This window comes from Monodelphis domestica, chromosome 6 (assembly GCF_027887165.1).
Source record: "Monodelphis domestica isolate mMonDom1 chromosome 6, mMonDom1.pri, whole genome shotgun sequence".
NCBI lineage: Eukaryota > Metazoa > Chordata > Mammalia > Didelphimorphia > Didelphidae > Monodelphis > Monodelphis domestica.
In genome coordinates this window covers 18,074,883-18,092,097 of record NC_077232.1, presented here as the reverse complement: position 1 = coordinate 18,092,097, position 17,215 = coordinate 18,074,883, and the positions used below count along the sequence as shown (strand labels likewise).

The 17,215-nt window shown below is 37.4% G+C and overlaps 1 protein-coding gene across 1 annotated transcript in view; it reads right to left on the bottom strand.

Annotated features, from left to right (window-relative positions):
* The window catches only part of LOC100618978 (olfactory receptor 5B12-like), a 34,823-nt gene extending 18,519 nt beyond the window's left edge, over positions 1-16,304 (bottom strand). Inside the window, exons 1-2 of the mRNA XM_003341552.4 lie at positions 16,185-16,304; positions 1,802-1,952 (exon numbers count right to left, since the gene is read on the bottom strand). Coding sequence (XP_003341600.2) covers positions 1,802-1,952; positions 16,185-16,201 — 168 coding nt within the window. The 5' untranslated portion in view covers positions 16,202-16,304. The remainder of the gene's footprint in view (positions 1-1,801; positions 1,953-16,184) is intronic.
* Positions 16,305-17,215: the final 911 nt, after the last annotated feature.

Here is a 17,215-nt window from a genome sequence, read left to right as displayed (position 1 = left end):
ATGAATAAATAAATAAATGAATGAATGAATGAATAAATAAATAAATAAATGAATGAATGAATGAATGAATAAATAAATAAATAGATAGATAGATAGATAGATAGATAGATAAATAAATAAATAAATAAAGTGCTCTAAAATATACAGGAGGAAAAAAGTACATTTACGAACTAGTATCAATCTGAATAGTGGCAAGACAATTTGATTTACAAGTGAGAAAACTTAAGTTCAAATTCTGATTTTGATATTTCTCATACATGTCAATGAAGGAAAGTTGCTTACCTTCCCTAAGTCTCAGTTTCTTCATCTATAAATTGGGATAAATTAAAAGTTCTTTCCCAACTCAATTCTATGATGTACTGGCAGCTAATTAGCATAGTGAGACAGCTAGGTGGTTCAGTGGATGGAGCCCTTGACCTGGAGTTAGAAAGATCTGAGTTCCAATCTGGCCTCAGTCACTGACAAGCTATATGACCCTGGGCAAGTCATTTAATCTCTGTTTACTTTCATTCACTAGAGAAAGAAATGGAAAACCACTCCAGTATCTTTGACTCAAAAAAGCCCACAGAGAGTATTGCTGTGCTATGGGGGTCCATGGAGTCACAACAGTCAGACATGGCTGAATAACAACAATAAGCAAGTTAGCAGAAAGGATAGAACAAAGGATATAGAGTCAGGCGAACCGAGTTCAAACTGTGTCCCGAATACTTTCTTTCTATATGAGCCTGGACAAGTCCTTTACTTTCTCTCAGTCTGATTCACCTCATCTGCCAAATAGAGTATCAGAACACTTTGACTCTGAATTCTCCATATTTCAAGCATATCTGGCGTGATGAATTTGTTACTGGTATGACAAGAAGAAACTTCAGCTCTTGTCCTGGCTCTGGTACTAATGTGCTGTTATCTTGGGCAAATTATTTTCCTTCTCTTGCTTTTCCTCTCTTCACCTCCATACTTCATTTGCAAAATTAGGGAGGAGAATTAAATGGTCTTTTCCATATTTAAAATTTTTTTAAGCCCTCACCTTCCATCTTAGAGTCAATACTGTGTATTGGTCCCAAGGCAGAAGAGTGGTAAGGGCTAGGCAATGGGGGTCAAGTGACTTGCCCAGGGTCACACAGCTGGGAAGTGTCTGAGATCAGATTTGAACCCAGGACCTCCCATCTCTAGGCCTGACTCTCAATCCACTGAGCTACCCAGCTGCCCCCCTTCCATATTTAATTTGATGTGACCTATACATTTAAAGCTATTTATATCATGGAGGAATGTGATATCTTTCAATAAAATTAAACGTTATCCCTTAAAATGATCAAGAAAAGAGTTTAAAATTTAGGCTGTGTGATACCTTATAATATGCCTTGAAGAACACAGAAATAGAATTCCTATGACTACTAATTAATTAATTGTAATGCTACTAAATCATTGGCCACCAACTAGTGGCCAAACACTTGATTTAGGTGAGAGGATACGTGTTCAAATTCTGGGTCTGCTCCTTATTTTATAACATTAAGAAAATCCTTGATAATCTCCAAGATTCAATTTCTTCATCAATAAAAGTACATGACCTCTTCCAGTCTTACAATCCATTGTCCTAGAGTTACATAACATCTTATACATTTGGGCTTCAAAACATGTCCCTAAACTCTTTTCATCCACCTTTTATTTTCATTTTTGTATGTTACTAATATTTTAAATCTAAGCAAAGTCCAAGTCTTGAATTATAATATCTACGATCTGCTGGGGCCTTCAGGATGAGTAATAAAATTCCAAAGGCGAGGAGTGGCAGAGCATCTTTACTTACCCATCTGTAATCAAAGTCTAGCTTATGGAAGGGAAAAGAGATCCCTTTGGAAGAACCTCTCCAGTTCATGGTGTTGAATGAATGATCAGAGCCGCCATCATGATGCTTGGAATCCCCAGTCACTGTTACTGCCTGGATGAAGTCAAAAGACCTATTTTTGAGTCAAACAAATAAAAGAATAATAAGCAATGACTTGACCATACATTTGCTCTAATGAAATGAGTCAAAATAGAGCCAGGCTATAATTTCCACAGAGAGGTTTGGGAATGGAGTTATAAAGGAATGAGACTTCAGGGGCTCTTAGGGGGTAATTACTCCAGTGAGACTAACAACAGCTCCTAATCTTCTGATTTTATAACATGTTATTACAGCCCTAGTCTTTGGGGACATGATTCTGATTTCTTAAGGAAGTCATGAGTGTATTCAGCTATTGCTATCAGAGCTTTTCCATGGTGCATTAGTTTCTAAAGAGAGTTAAGGACAGCTGGGTGGCTCAGTGGATGGAGAGCCAGGTCTAGAGATGGGAGGTCCTGGGTTCAAATCTGGTCTCAGACACTTCCCAGCTGTGTGACCCTGGGCAAGTCACTTGACCCCCATTGCCTAGCCCTTACCACTCTTCTGTTTTGGCACCAATACACAGTATTGACTCCAAGATGGAAGGTGAGGGTTTAAAAAAAAAGATGGTTAAGAAATAAAATAGAGAAGCCATATCACAGCAACATATTGTAGACCACAGAGAGAAAAGAGAAATGCAGTTAGTGAATGAGTCATGACCCTTGGGTTCCTGGCATTGAGACGTCCCATAAGATCACTTAATCTCATTGGCCTCTTCAAAAAGAAATGTCTGTCTGCACACTTTCCAAGTAATTATTAACCCAAGAAGCTGACCACACAGCAGGCAGAAGATGAGAGAATAGTAGCACAACTTCCTTTCTTCAGCCCAAAACATGTCTCAGAGTAATTTCTGTAATGCGACCACTCAAACCTCAGAGGCCCGTGCAGACGCATGAGAATGATAGAAGGGATATGCAGACCACCCTTACAGGAAGTGCCTCTTAACGCTCACAGCTGAGTCTGAATTCTGGGGAGAATGGAGGGCTCGTGCCAGCACGCATGTCTCAAACTGAGCGACGTCCCTAATTCTTTTTAAAGAAATAAATTGACAAATACAACTTCAGAATCAGAGCTTCCCAGAAGAGATGACCTCGAAGGGCATTTATTCCAGCCCATCTTTGAAGAAGAATTCTGTCTAAAACTCCAAACAATTGAGCCCCAAATCCATGGAAGAGAAATTATGAGGAAATGGACAAGAGGATGTGGAGACATGAATCTCAGAGGTTCCGGACTACCATCTCAAGGTTCTTCATCAGGGTCATAAAACAGAGAATAATGAAGATTCTGAAGAAAAGGATTTGAGCTCTGAGGCATGTCATTTCCACAGCCATGACCTTCTTCACCTGCAAGTCACTTTGATAAATGCCTTTAGAGTTTTGACTGATTTACCTGGGACAAGGAAAAAACAATCAGCAGAATAAGTCACGGCACTGATAAATCTTTTATGGCCATTATAGAATCATGTATTTTTAAAAAATATATGAAACTATGAATTTTTGTTGCATATAAATTTTTAATGTGGGTTAAATTTAACAGAATGATTCCCATGCTACAATTATTTTTCACCACAGGTAGCACTAAGCAAAGTCTCCTCATACTTTGTTAAGCTCATTATAATGGTTTTACATTATGGAGCCGTTTCTCAACCACCTCAACTTTCATAACCTCCATTTTTCGCCTTTATCCATGCATAGTGATGCCCTATTCCTGATTTGACCACCAATTAAAATGGTTCCACCTCCAAGAATGATAATTATTAAATTACTCTTTTGGATGACAACCTCCTATATTTCCATCATACATCCTGCCTCACTCCTCCTCCACTTATATTTACTCCTTAACATAAATACCAGTTTCCATTCTCTTCAGTTAAATTCTGGGGAAGGGGGTGGTAGGAGCTAAAATTAGAGAGCTAAATGAGCATTTTCTCTGAGCTTTTTCAACACAATCCTCTAAACAACCTCAAAAAGCATGTCTAGCTGAATTATGAGTGGAGTAACCACTAGAATGTCACAGTGGGCTATTTTTTCTGCACAGGGCAGCTTAGGAGGATAGAAAGAGAGCTCTACAAATAGTAAAGTATAGTATAAGAAGCACAGGTTGTGGGATTTGGAGGCAGCAATGGCTGCAACAGGAAAGCTCAGTACACAAGCATGGTAAAACAATCAAATAGCTGCTGGTGAAAGAGATTGCAAGACACACCAATTCTAGCATGAGATGTTGGACTGAGCATATTTGGCATCTCTTTACTCTTCTGCCTTGGAGTCAGTACCCAGTATTGACTCTAAGACGAAAGGTAAGGGTTAAAAAAAAAGATAATCAAGACAGCTGCATTTTGTTTTTTTTAAAAATAATGATTTAACATCAATATTGAAAATGGCATAACATTCAAATTCATGGAGGAAAAATTAAATATTAGAGAAAGAAAAATAGAAGATTTCATTTTACCCTCTAGGATTGAGATGAATCTAAACAAAAAAAACAAACAAAAAAGAAGTTAAGGAGATAAATGGAATTTTAGAAAAGTTAGATATGGCAAAACTATAAAATATTGAACAGAAAGTATAATTACTTCTCAGTTGTACTTGGTACCTCCCCAAAAACTGATTATGTTTTAGGACATAAAATCCTCACAAACAAATGTAAAAAATCAGATAATTTTAAATTCACTTTTGAATTTTGACAATAAAAATTACATTCAATAAAGGGTCTTGGAAGCATACTTAAAAATTAATTGGAAACCAAATAATCAAATCCTAAAGAATGCGTATGCCAAAGAACAAATCATAGAAACAGTCAATTTCATTAAAGATAATTATAATAATACCAAAATTTGTGTAATACAGCAAAAGCAGTACTTGGGGAGATGTATATCTCTAAAAGCATACAACAATTTAAAAAAGATAAAGAGCAAATCAATTAATATGGCATGCAACTTAAAAAATAGAAAAAGAATAAATTTTAAAATATATAAATATTGATACCAAAACCAGAGAGAGCAAAAATAGGAAAAGTTAATTATAAATATCCATAATAAATGTTGATGCAGAAAATTGAAACAATATATATATCAGAGAGATTATAGTAATGTAGTAAAGATCATGCACTATGGTCAACCTGGACTTATACTAGGATTGCATGGCTGGTTCAATATTAGGAAAACTATAAACAAAATTGGCCTGATCAAAAACAATAATAACAAATTAATATAATCACTTTATTATATCAATAAATAATTTTAAAAATTGACAAAAATAGAATTCCAATTCCTACTAAAAGCACTATATAGCATAGGAATGAATGCAATTTTATTAAAATAATAAGTAGTAGTAGTCTCTCGGTAACCGAGGATGACTATTGTCTTTGTGCGCTTTCATCTGTGATGTAGATGAGTGTGCACAAAGACACTTGTGTGTGAAAGAGATTTAAGTGGAAAAGTTGTTGCACAGAGACAGTCCCACTCTCTCGGCGTTGGAAGCCTGGGTCCAGTGGCACGAAAAGTCGTTACACCTGGAGACTTTCTCAGCTGCATTGGATGGCCGTGTTGTCTTTTGTGCTCCAACACGCCCTAAGCACTCCATAGTGCTTTGCTGTGTCGCCATCTCAGCCGTTGAACCTTCTTATTGGTTTCTTCCGCCTGTTCCACCTAAGCAGTCTTCACATGCTGGGTGAACAAATCCCTGGTTCATCAGGGGTCGACGACCCGATGGTTACCCTCGCAAGGTTTAGCGGGCCTGTCAAAGCCATTGCCCGGGGTGTGGCTGCTGCAGCATGCTAGCAGCTACTGGCAGCCACAAGTGAGAGCTGGGTGTCAGGTGAGGGTCAGAGGCTGGAGAGCTGCCCTAAAAGGGCACGACAAGCCCTCCATGCTAGAGATACTATCCCTCCCTGAGCACCCCATACACCCCAAAAATAATAAGTAGTAGCAATCTAAAACCAAAAGCAAAAATGGACCTAATTTTTAAAAAGATAATCAAGACAGTTGCATTTTATCTTTAAAAATAATGAATTAACATCAATATTGAAAATGTCATATGTTATATGTTATCTGTAATAAAGTAGAAACATTTCCATTAAGATCAAGGATAAAACAAGAGTGTCCATTATCACCATTACTATTCAATATTTTACTAGAAATGCTAGTATGAAGATTGGATTTGTCTATCTCCTGATTGTAACAATGAAGGCACTTAGTTCTTCCTTTATTGTGAAGATTGAATTGTAATCCCCTATCTATTTTTAGATTTTAATCCCCAAAAGTGCTAACCCAGTATTTAAAATTTTACCAATTTACCAATTTTAACCACAAAAATGTGTGAACTAACTACAAAAAGTGTTAACTAACCACAAAAGGTGTGAACACCCATTTCATACATTCAGTGGGAAGTTCTGGAAAGGAGCATCTGCTGTGATTGATAGATGTAAAATTTAGGGGAGGTGACACAAGAAAAAAAGATCTTTAAATAGAGGAAATAGAGGCACACAGAAAAATGAAGGATTCAGTCACTGAGAGTTGGACTGGAAGAGACTCACTGGGGCTTGGAGTGAAGAGTCACTTGGAGCTTGAGGGAAGACAGACACTTGAGGAGAGACTGGAAGACAGACACTCAGACCTGGAGTGAAGATACTTGGCTGTGGAACTAGACCCCTGGAGGAGCTGGTGCAGGAGACCTCAGACTGCTTTCTTTTTAGACGGTCACCATGGTGAGTGTAAAGGCTGACTTAGTTTCCTTGCCTTTCTGGAGGTATGAACCTTTGAGAAAGGTCTATCGTCTTGAGACTCCTTTCCCCTGGCTGGGGCCTGAGAATTTCTACCTGGCTCAGAGGAAGCGAGAGCTTTCTCTCTTTCTCCCCTTTTCTCTCTTCCTTAATATCTTCCCTCTATTGTAAATAAACTACATAAATTCCATTTACTTTAGTAATTCATTTGGGGATTTAGAAACTAAATCCCTGGTGACCACCAATTAATTATTAAGCCCAAACATAAAAAAATTAACACTAGTCATAGCAATAAGATAAAACTATCCCTGCTATCATTTCTTATAGCATGTTACTATTCCATCATATTCATACACCATTACTTATTTGTAGAATTCTTTGGTATCACAAAAAGAAGTGGTAAAAACATTTTTGTACATATGATATGGATCCTTATCTTTTTCTTTGCTGTCCTTGGGGTATGGACCCAGAAAAAGTATCTCTGTGTCAAAGGGAATGCAAAGATGTATAGGCCTTTGAGCATAGTTCTTCATTTTTCTGCAGAAGTTTGACTACCTGTTCATAGTTCACCCAACAATACATTAGTGTACCTAATTTCTCACATTCCCCTCATCATTTACCATCTTCCTTTTCTGTCATCTTAATCAATGTAATGACTGTGATGTAGCATTTCACAACTATTCTATTTCATATGACTACTGATAGTTTTCATTTCTTCCAAAAACTTCCTGTTAATGCACTTTGATCATTTATCAATTGGGGAATGGCCCCTGTTTTTATAAATTTGACTCCTTTCTTTTTATTTTTGAGAAATCAGAATTTGATCAGAGAAACTTAATATAAATTTCTCCCCTCTTCACCCAGTTTCCTATTTTTCTTCTAATTTTGGCTGCATGGGTTTTGTTTGGGCAAAAGCTTTTTTTTTAATCCAAGCAATCAAAGTTATCCATTGTATCTCTCCTGAATCTCTTCATCTTTTGGGGGGATATGAATTCTTTATCTAGAGATCTGACAGAAAATTTCTTCTATGCTCACCACTTTTCTTTATATCATCCCTTATGACTAAATTATTATCCATTTGGAGTTATCTTAACAAATAATGTGAGATGTTGGTTTATGCCTAACTTCTGCCAGGCCACTTTCCAACTTTCCCAACAACAGTTTTTGTTTTTTTGTTGGTTTGCTGGTTTTTTATTGAAGATCTCCTATAACACTTCTTTCTCCACTTTAGCAAAGAAAAGAATTTTGACACGAGCTCATTATTTCCCTTCCTCCACCCTCCAAAACCCTCATACATATCCCCTATTCCATCCTCCTTGGCTCTATTTTGGAAAAAGAAGTTGGTCATCTTTTCCAAGCTTAATTTCTCCATTTGTACTCTTTATTTCATTCATTTACAGTCCTCCAGCATTAATAGTTATCATTTATGTTATGCTATAATATTTGGTAAATGATTTATAAATTTTATCCCATTTTACTCTCAAAACAAGCATTATCTTCAATTGACAGAGAAGGAATCTGAGGAAGACAAAAGTGAAATGAGTAACCCAGCATTACAAATCCAGTAATCATCTGAGATGTGATTTTAAAATCAGGTCTTTCTGACTCCCAAGTTAAGCATTCTATCCACTGGGACAACTAGATGCTTAGAAAAATTTAACTCCTGTATCATCATTTATCTTTCTTTTATGTAAATTCCCACCTCATCCTAAAATGACAATAATTTTATTTTTTGAATTCCTCCTTCCCTACAAAAATGCCTACAGTTCCCCGTCTTTTAAATAGATCTTGCTTTTTAAAATGTTGGGGTTTTTTTTATGTGATTACCAAGTTGATATTCCTAAAGCACAGATCTAACTTGTCACTCTGCTGTTTACATATCTTTATTTTTTTAAACCCAATATGACTCTAAGACAGAAGGGCAAGCATAAAAAGGTTAAGTGATTCACATAGGTCACACAGCTAGGAAGTGTCTGAGACCAGATTTGCACATGTTTTGCTTTTAAGCTAAAAGGCAAACTTCTTCATTTGGCTTTTAAAGCCCTCTACCATCTGTCTCTAATTTTTCTTTCCAGATTGATTCCACATTAGGTTCACTCATGCATTCTACATCCCAGGAAAATTGAACTACTTTCATTTCTCCATCTATAATTGACCATATCGCACATATGTGCCTTTGCACAAGATGCTTCTTATTCCTCAAAAGTTCCATTTACTAAACTTTTCCTCTTATAATCAACATCTCCTTAAAAAGTACTGTACAAATATGAGCTTCTGTTCCCAGAACCATTCATATTCCTCTGATTGTTAATGCCCCAATTTAGATACTTTATATTAATTCTGCATATATTTTCTACTGAATTATCTATATAGATACTGCTTTCTCCAAGGTAGTGTGAATTTTAAAACTACTCCACCCTACTTAGACTGTACTTTAGAAGATCTAATTTAGCTATTTCCTGATTAGTAACAATGGAGATACTTGGTCTAACAGAATCAAGTCTTGGGAACTCTACATTGCTCCACCCTACTTAGTTTAACAAGTTCAGGAATATCTGCACCATACTCAAAGATTAAGTATCTGAGAAAATGGCCTTCAACAGACATATGCAGAAACAGCAGATAGACCCCTGTCCTAAATCAAGCTAAGCTAACATTGGTACAGATAAGACGCAGGAAAGTGATGTAAAACCGTCTATTTAGGGCACATCAATTCCTCTCTTCGGCCTCTTTTCCCAGAGAGGTGTCTCTGGCTGGCAGCGTGCTAAGTGTTCCTTTATCTTGGCATGGTGGCAGCTATTTGTCTGGGTTTTGCTTGTGAGTTTGACCTTGAGCTAATTCAGGTTCAGGCATCTTGGCTGAGTCCTCTTGAAGTTCAGGCTGATTCCTACCTCTTTTACTCTCCAAAACCTTACCTTCTAGAGCTTCTAATCTTCCTGCCCAGCACAAGCCAGGCGGGAGAAATCCTACACCCTTTTCCTTCTCCCTTCTTCTTTAATTTCTTTCCACTATATTAATTAAATCACCATAAATTTCCAGACTGACTTGGGTAATATTTTTTTATTATTTGAGATATCCATGGTGACAAATAATTAATATAGTTTAGGTCACAACACTAAAATTATCCTTTACAGTAGAATGCACATTTCTTTAGAGCAGGGATGCTTCTTGGTTGTTTTTCCTGTAAACACTTAGAACCCAGAGCAATGCCTGTTTCAGAGTGAGAACTTAATAAATGATTGTTTAATTGGATTAACTAAATTGAACACATAAAAATATGAATTAAGAAGACCTAGAAAACAACAATGAAAATCAAGAGTTTCTATTAAAATTGTTCATATAATCATAGAGTTGGAGCTGGAAGTGACCTTAGAAGTCATCTAGTCTAAATTCTCTCATGTTACTGATAAATAAAGTGGGACATAGGAAATTAAATGACTTGCCCAAGGTCTATAGTGTCAGAGACAGGAATACAGCCAAAGTCTCTGGTTTTAGATTCTATACTATACTATATTATACTATACTATACTATACTATACTATACTATACTATACTATACTATACTATACTATACTGTAGAAAGACTAGTACGCTAAGAAGTAGGAGAGTTGGGGTTTAGTCCTGCCTCTGCCACTAACTTAATCTGTGACATTAGACAAGTCACTTCCCCTTTCTGGTGCTTAATTACCTCACTAGCAAAATGAGGGAGTAAGACTAAATGACTTTTCCCTTGCCTCAAACTATACAATATCATCTTTGTTTACAAATATTTAAATCATGATATAATCTGATGAATTTTGACCAATAAAGGCAAGATGATATGTATGGTAAAAGTAGGATATTTTTTTAATTTAGGGTTTAAAGTTTATTGTAAAGTCCTTTGGAATGCACAGGGAAATAATTAACAAATTTATGAATTAGTGGCCACTATTGGACTTAAAAGACCTTTTGATGTGGAATAAGAATATCTGAATTCAAAATCTCATTCTGTTATTTACTATATATGTTACCTTAGGTAAAACTTTTACTCTCTCAAAGCCTCAGTTTCCTCATCAGTAAAATTTGATGATCCATAAAGCCTTCTCCAAATTAATCTTCATAGACTCAGATTTTTAGTTGCAAGTGACCTGAGTGGTGTAATATTTATTGAGGAAGAGATGGGGAATTGGAAAAATGGGGGATGTGGAAGGTTTGTAGCAGGGTATGGAGGAGTTGAGGGGAGAGAAGGAATATTGCTCAGTGAAGCAAAGGAGAGAGATGCCCCCTGCCAAGAGGAAGCAGCAGGGGTCTGATAAGGACTGTTTGTCATTGAATGACTGAACTGATGTTCAGCTCCCTCTATGCCCCAGAAAAGATAGTCCACTTATCTGACTGCGAATACAAATGAGATAAAGTTGAATAACCAGTTTGGATTGGAGAGATATCAGGAAAGAGGGAAGAGGGATGTCCCTAAATAAGGTGGAGTCTTCCTCAGCTTTGGAGCTAAGGCCAGGCCTCACAGGCTGGTGGAGGGTTTTTCCCACACCCGTCTACTCTATATCTGTGTTAGCTTTGTCAAATTCAGAAACTTAGCAATAGACAGCAAGCAACCAAGGAAAGTTCTAACTTTCGCAGCTGATTGGGCCTGTGTCTTCGGGCTGAACCAAGAAGAGGCACTGCGAATTCAGACTGGGAAGCCAACACTCCTCCCACCTCCAACACCAGGAAGGAAGGAAGCCCGGCAGGAAGGAAGTGCTAGTCACAAGACTCAACTGCCACTCCCAGTTGCCCCTTCCCCCACCAACTGTCAGTCTTGACAATTTCTTCTCTCTAGATATTTCCATTGTTGCTTATTCCAACACAGTGGCAGAAAGTCCAGAACTTGTTCTTGTTTCCTTTCCACAGTGGTCATCAAGACCAATCTTCTCATTTTACAGATAAAGGAATTCAAACACTTAAAACTCAGTGATATTGTGTCTTTTTATTTTTTTGGTTGAAGAGTCATAAGAAAGGTTGTAATATATATGGATTATACCTTTAGCAAGTACCAACTAACTCTAGCAGCTCAGTCTAGATTCTCAGGAGAATGAAGCCCATGATTGATTCTAGTATATAAATCCCAAACTAAGAGACTGAAGTCTTTCTATTAAAAAAAACCCCTTACCTTCTGTCTTAGAAGCAATACTGTATATTGGTTCTAAGGCAGAAAAGCAGTAAGGGCTAGGAAATGGGGGTCAAGTGACTTTCCCAGGGTCACACAGCTAGGAAGTGTCAGAAGCCAGATTTGAACCCAGGACCTCCCATCTCTGGGCCTGGCTCTCAATCCACTGAGCCACCCAGCTGCCCCCCTTCTCTAAGTCTTTCTTAAGCAATAAATTCAACTTCAGAATCAGATTCCCAGAGTTGGAATCAACCCTAGATATCATTCATTCCAGTCCATCCTTGAACAAGAATTTTCTCTTCAAACTTCCCAACAATCCAGATTCTTTCTGAAATTCTCCATTAAGAGAAATGTTAAATACTTGGTTCCTTCTAAATAAGAACATCCCACTTTTTAAACTATTCTCTTAGCATGTATAATCAAAGAGTTTCCCTTGTAAGAGGTATCAGCTGCTATTCCATTTTGGGGAAAGAGACTTCCTCGGTACCATTTTGTATTAGCATCTCTTTCCAAATTACTGCCTCTCTTTGGTGTTTCCCATTACAACAAATGATTTTCCTCTAAAACTTATAAAATTAAAGGAGTCATTGGCCTCAGAACCAATAAGTCAGTATTCTCTTTGTAAAGAATTTTAATTACATTCTTAATCATTACAACTCTTTGCCAAGTTCTGTTTAGTCTCAATACTGAATTCCAAGAATGATCTATATCATTAATTTATGAAGTATAGTCTGGGAATCCCTGGTTCCTTGTACAAAAATTCTCCTTTGAGGGGATCTCATCCTTCTACAGAATGTGAATTGTTACACTCAGCCTCTATTGCTTCATGGATCTTTGTATCAGTCAGCTCACTAGATGAACTGAGGTATGGGAGAACTGTCTCTGAATGAATTAATAGATGAACAATAGACAACCAACCTCACACTTGTCCCATGGACAATATCCAAATGGAGTGGAAGAAGGCTTTCTAGAATTGGTGATCAGGTCTTAGAATGGGGTTTTAAACGTTTGGGGCTCTTGTCCTCTTAGATTTCAAAGGTTCTTCTGAGGAACCACAGGGTTTCTCATTTCACTCCCCTGAAAAACACATACCTGAGCCTATGGAGAGGCATCATTGATTATTAAAGGGAACTCACAACTGTATTCAGATATTAGCAGAGATTTTCAGTGGTACATAGAGGATTTGGCTGCTATCAGAAGAGTCAAGACATCAAGTCCATGAGCTAATTAGGTAGAGAGACCTGATGGAGCCATCACAATAGGAAAACTGGCAGGGGCTAAGACAATTCCCTAAGGTCCTACACAAAGTGATTTCCCATAATGTAGCTTGGAATCATTTGATTTTTTTTTAAGTATTTCTCCCCTGAAATAGGTTCTGATCAAGGACACATGTGATACCCAGTGGAATTGTGCATGGGCTATAGGAAGGCGGGGGAGGTAGGGGAGCTAGGGATAGAATATGATTCTTATAATCAAGGAATAATGTTCTAAATTGACTAAATAAACTTAAAAATATATATTTCTCCCTTAAAGGGGAGTGGTTGATGTTAAGTGTAATTGGGGGTCAAAGTGATATAAAAAAGGGGGAGTCAAGAAATAAGGCAGAACTATGAAGCATTAAAAGTACATAGAAAAAGAGCATAAAAATTTCCAAAGGGGACATGGACAAGCAGGAGAGTCTTATTACATATTAAATAAATAGTTTAAAACTACAAATAATAGTAATTCACAGATTCATACACAATCTTCTTTTTATGTTTTTGTAAACTAAAATGTTCTTGTTTGTTAATACTTAAATTCATAATAAAAATAAAGTTTCCACACATGCTCCATTTAACAATCCCTAAGAAAATTATGTGCCACGTTGAAGGTGAGGAAGTAATACAACTTCCTTTACCTAGCCCACTTCACTAATAGCAACTAATAGCTTCCTTAATCCCACCAGCCTCAGAGAGAGAATCTCTGCTTCTTTTGGTAACTGAATCTTTCATTATATCCTGAAAGTTGACAGGTGAGTCACTTTTTTTTTTAACCCTTACCTACTGTGTATTGGCTCCAAGACAGAAGAGTGGTAAGGACTAGGCAATGGGGGTCAAGTGACTTGCGCAGGGTCACACAGATAGGAAGTGTCTGAGGCCAGATTTGAACCTAGGACCTCCTGTCTCTAGGCCTGGCTCTCAATCCACTGAGCCACCCAGCTGCCCCCTAGGTGAGTCACTTCTAAGGCAAATTACTCCTGATTCTAGTATCAGTCTGGATTCTGATCAGATCAGATGAAGGGGCAATCCAGTTTACTTCCTTCAAAACTGTACCAATTAAAATAACTACCTTTGTGACTCTTTAGAAAGAGCTAAATTCAAACACTCAAATTCAGAATCTGAAATACTTAGAGGTAGAAGAGATCTATTTTGTCCGATACATGAACAACAATCTCCTTTGCAATATGGAGAAGATTATACAAAGGAAATCAGTTAAAAAGTGCTGGTTCAATCATAGTGTGATGAGAAGAGGCTGCTGTCTGTCCTTCAGTCAAAGTGACCAAATAAATATACCAAAGATGAAGATAGACATTAAAGATAGAAGGAAAGGATTTCAATGCAGAACTGGATGATTTTGAATCTCATTACTAAGAACAAAAAGAAAGAACATCCACAGAAAAGGCCTTTGTCTTTATTTCTACAGTGTCACTCAGTAAAATTAGAATTTTTATTTCCATCTCTGAAAAATAAATATGGACAACATCATAAATTAAAGGCAGAAGACTGACTTTGTAGTGAGGAAAATTCTGTCACCATTTGGCTTCTGACTTCCTGTGTGATCATAAGGAATTCACTTGATCTATCAGTGCCCCCAGGCAGTCCTCCAAAAATGCAAGTTATAAACAAGTCCCACATCTATCTGAGTAGAAAGAGATGCCTCACTGGTAGCATCCTGTGTCAAAGAAACCAGGAGTACAGAACAAAACAAAATTCAGGGAGAATAGGAATTTGCTCTTCTGTAACACTTTACTCACAGCCACCACTTGAGATAGGTAGTACAAGTATTTTGATCCCCAAGGCATTTAGTACATATACTAAATTACTTAAGAAAGGTCCTAAAATGAGCACAAAGGCAACTTCTAGTCCTAGTTCTTTTTGTGGTACCAAAGAATTGGACGAATAAGTAATGGTGTACAAATGTGATGGAATAGTAGCATGCTACAAGAAATGATAGCAGGGATCGTTTTGTCCTATTGCTATGACTAGTGTACCTCTATCTACAGTAACAGCTGGATCTCTTTAGGAAATGAAGTGATTTTTTTTTCAACTTCAGAAAGTATCATGGGCTAAGGGATGGAATTGTGGGAAATGGTTTCATTTCCCCAAATTCCCACGAACTACAAATTGGAGACTTGGTAGTTGGAAACCTACAGGGGAAGATGTTTTGCAGGAATCTAGCTTTCTTGATCCACAAAGGGAATGGTCTGTGGAGATATGTGTGCTGTGATTGCATAAATGAAGAGGGAAAACACTTATTAGGTTTGATGCTCAATTAAAAAGATTAGACGAATGAAGACTTCGCCCTTTCAGAAATTTTAAAGAAAGATTTTTTTACCTCCTTATTCCTCAGGCTATAGACCAGAGGGTTCAACATAGGAATGACCATGGTATAGAAGACAGATGCTATTTTGTCAGTATCCATGGAATGACTAGAACTGGGTTGTAAATACATGAAGATTGCTGACCCATAGAATATGAACACTGCTGTAAGGTGGGAAGTACAGGTGGAGAAAGCTTTCTGTCGACCCTCGGCTGAACGCATTCTCAGGATGGCAATAAAGATGAATAAGTAAGATAGCAAGATGACTAAAATGGAAAAAATGACATTGAATCCCACTACAAAGACGATAATCAATTCACTAGTGTGTGTGTCAGAACAGGAGAGAGCCACAAGTGCTGGGAAATCACAGAAAAAGTGATGGATCACATTAGAACTACAGAAGTCAAAACTAAAGGTGTCTCTTGTGTGAATGGAAGAATTCAGAAAACCACAGACATAGGAACCAATGGCTAGACTCACACACACTTTGGATGTCATGGTGGTCATGTAATGGAGAGGTTTACACACAGCCACATGGCGATCATAGGCCATTGCAGCCAAGAGATAACTTTCAACAGTGGAAAAGGCCACAAAGAAGAAAAACTGAGTGGCACATGCATTGTAAGAGATGACTTTGTCCCCCGTGAGGAACCCTGCCATCACCTTAGGAGTAATAGCTGTGGAATAGCCAAAATCCATGAGAGAGAGATTACTGAGGAAAAAGTACATAGGTGTGTGGAGGTTAGAATCACAGAAGATCAGGACTACCATCCCTAGATTCCCCACCAAAGTGATGAGGTAAATGACCGTGAACATTATGAAGAGGAGGACCTGAAGCTCTGGGGCATCTGTTAATCCTATAAGGATGAACTCATTCACTTCTGATCTGTTCTCCATGATCAGCCTTTGAAAGTTGGATCAATGATCTGTAAAAAGAAAGAAATTATTGGAAGAATCAATCCAATGCAGTAAATCATGTCTGGACATAAACCATTGTCAGAAACATACCTTGAATGAGAGGTAAATCTGGGTATCTGAAGGATAAGGAAGGATTGGGGTGACTATCAAGGTAACTGTACAAAGTCATTCTAATTCATTATTAACAGATCTTTTTCTATAAAAAGACTCTTGTATATTCTTTCCTAATTTTTTTTTGGTCTACTATATTCATCCATTCCCAAAACACTACATCACAACTTAAGGTGGGCGTATGCCATGTTTCTGGGGAAATCTAACATGAAAAGAAGTGTTCTAATGGTAGGGTTGGAGGCCTATGTCTTCCTCATGAACATATTTCACTCTGATCAGGAGTCATGTAACTTGGGTCTGGCTAATAAGCACCATCTTTGTGAATCTGGGCTGAGGTCTCATCCAATGAAATCTTCATGTGAACTTTGGAGCATTTATTGACATTCTGTAACTGGTTCTTGTCTGTAATCATGTGGTGGAGGAGAATCTTGTTTATTAGCTACAGAACTGAAACTGAGGATTAGTTCAAAAGACATTATATGGGCTTTGACAGGGCACAAGAATGAGCCACTAGAAGTTTGGGAGCTGAAGTCCATGGTAGATTTTGTTTGGAAGCCAAATAGCAAAAAGTTCTGATTTATTTCCTGAGCTAGGACAATGTTGGTAGAAATAAAGACTTTTCCATTCTTTATCTATGTTTCTGTTGGAAGTGAACTTGTCAGAGTGTATACTACATGTAAACTAATCTCATTTTGAGCTCACTCTACCCAGAGACTGAGATGGTATAAAAGAGAGTGTGCCTCTGGGTGCTGGGGACAGGGAGATGTCTATACTTTTGTTCTTACTATATATTCAGAGTAAATATGCTTTTCTACAACTGATGGATGTTAACT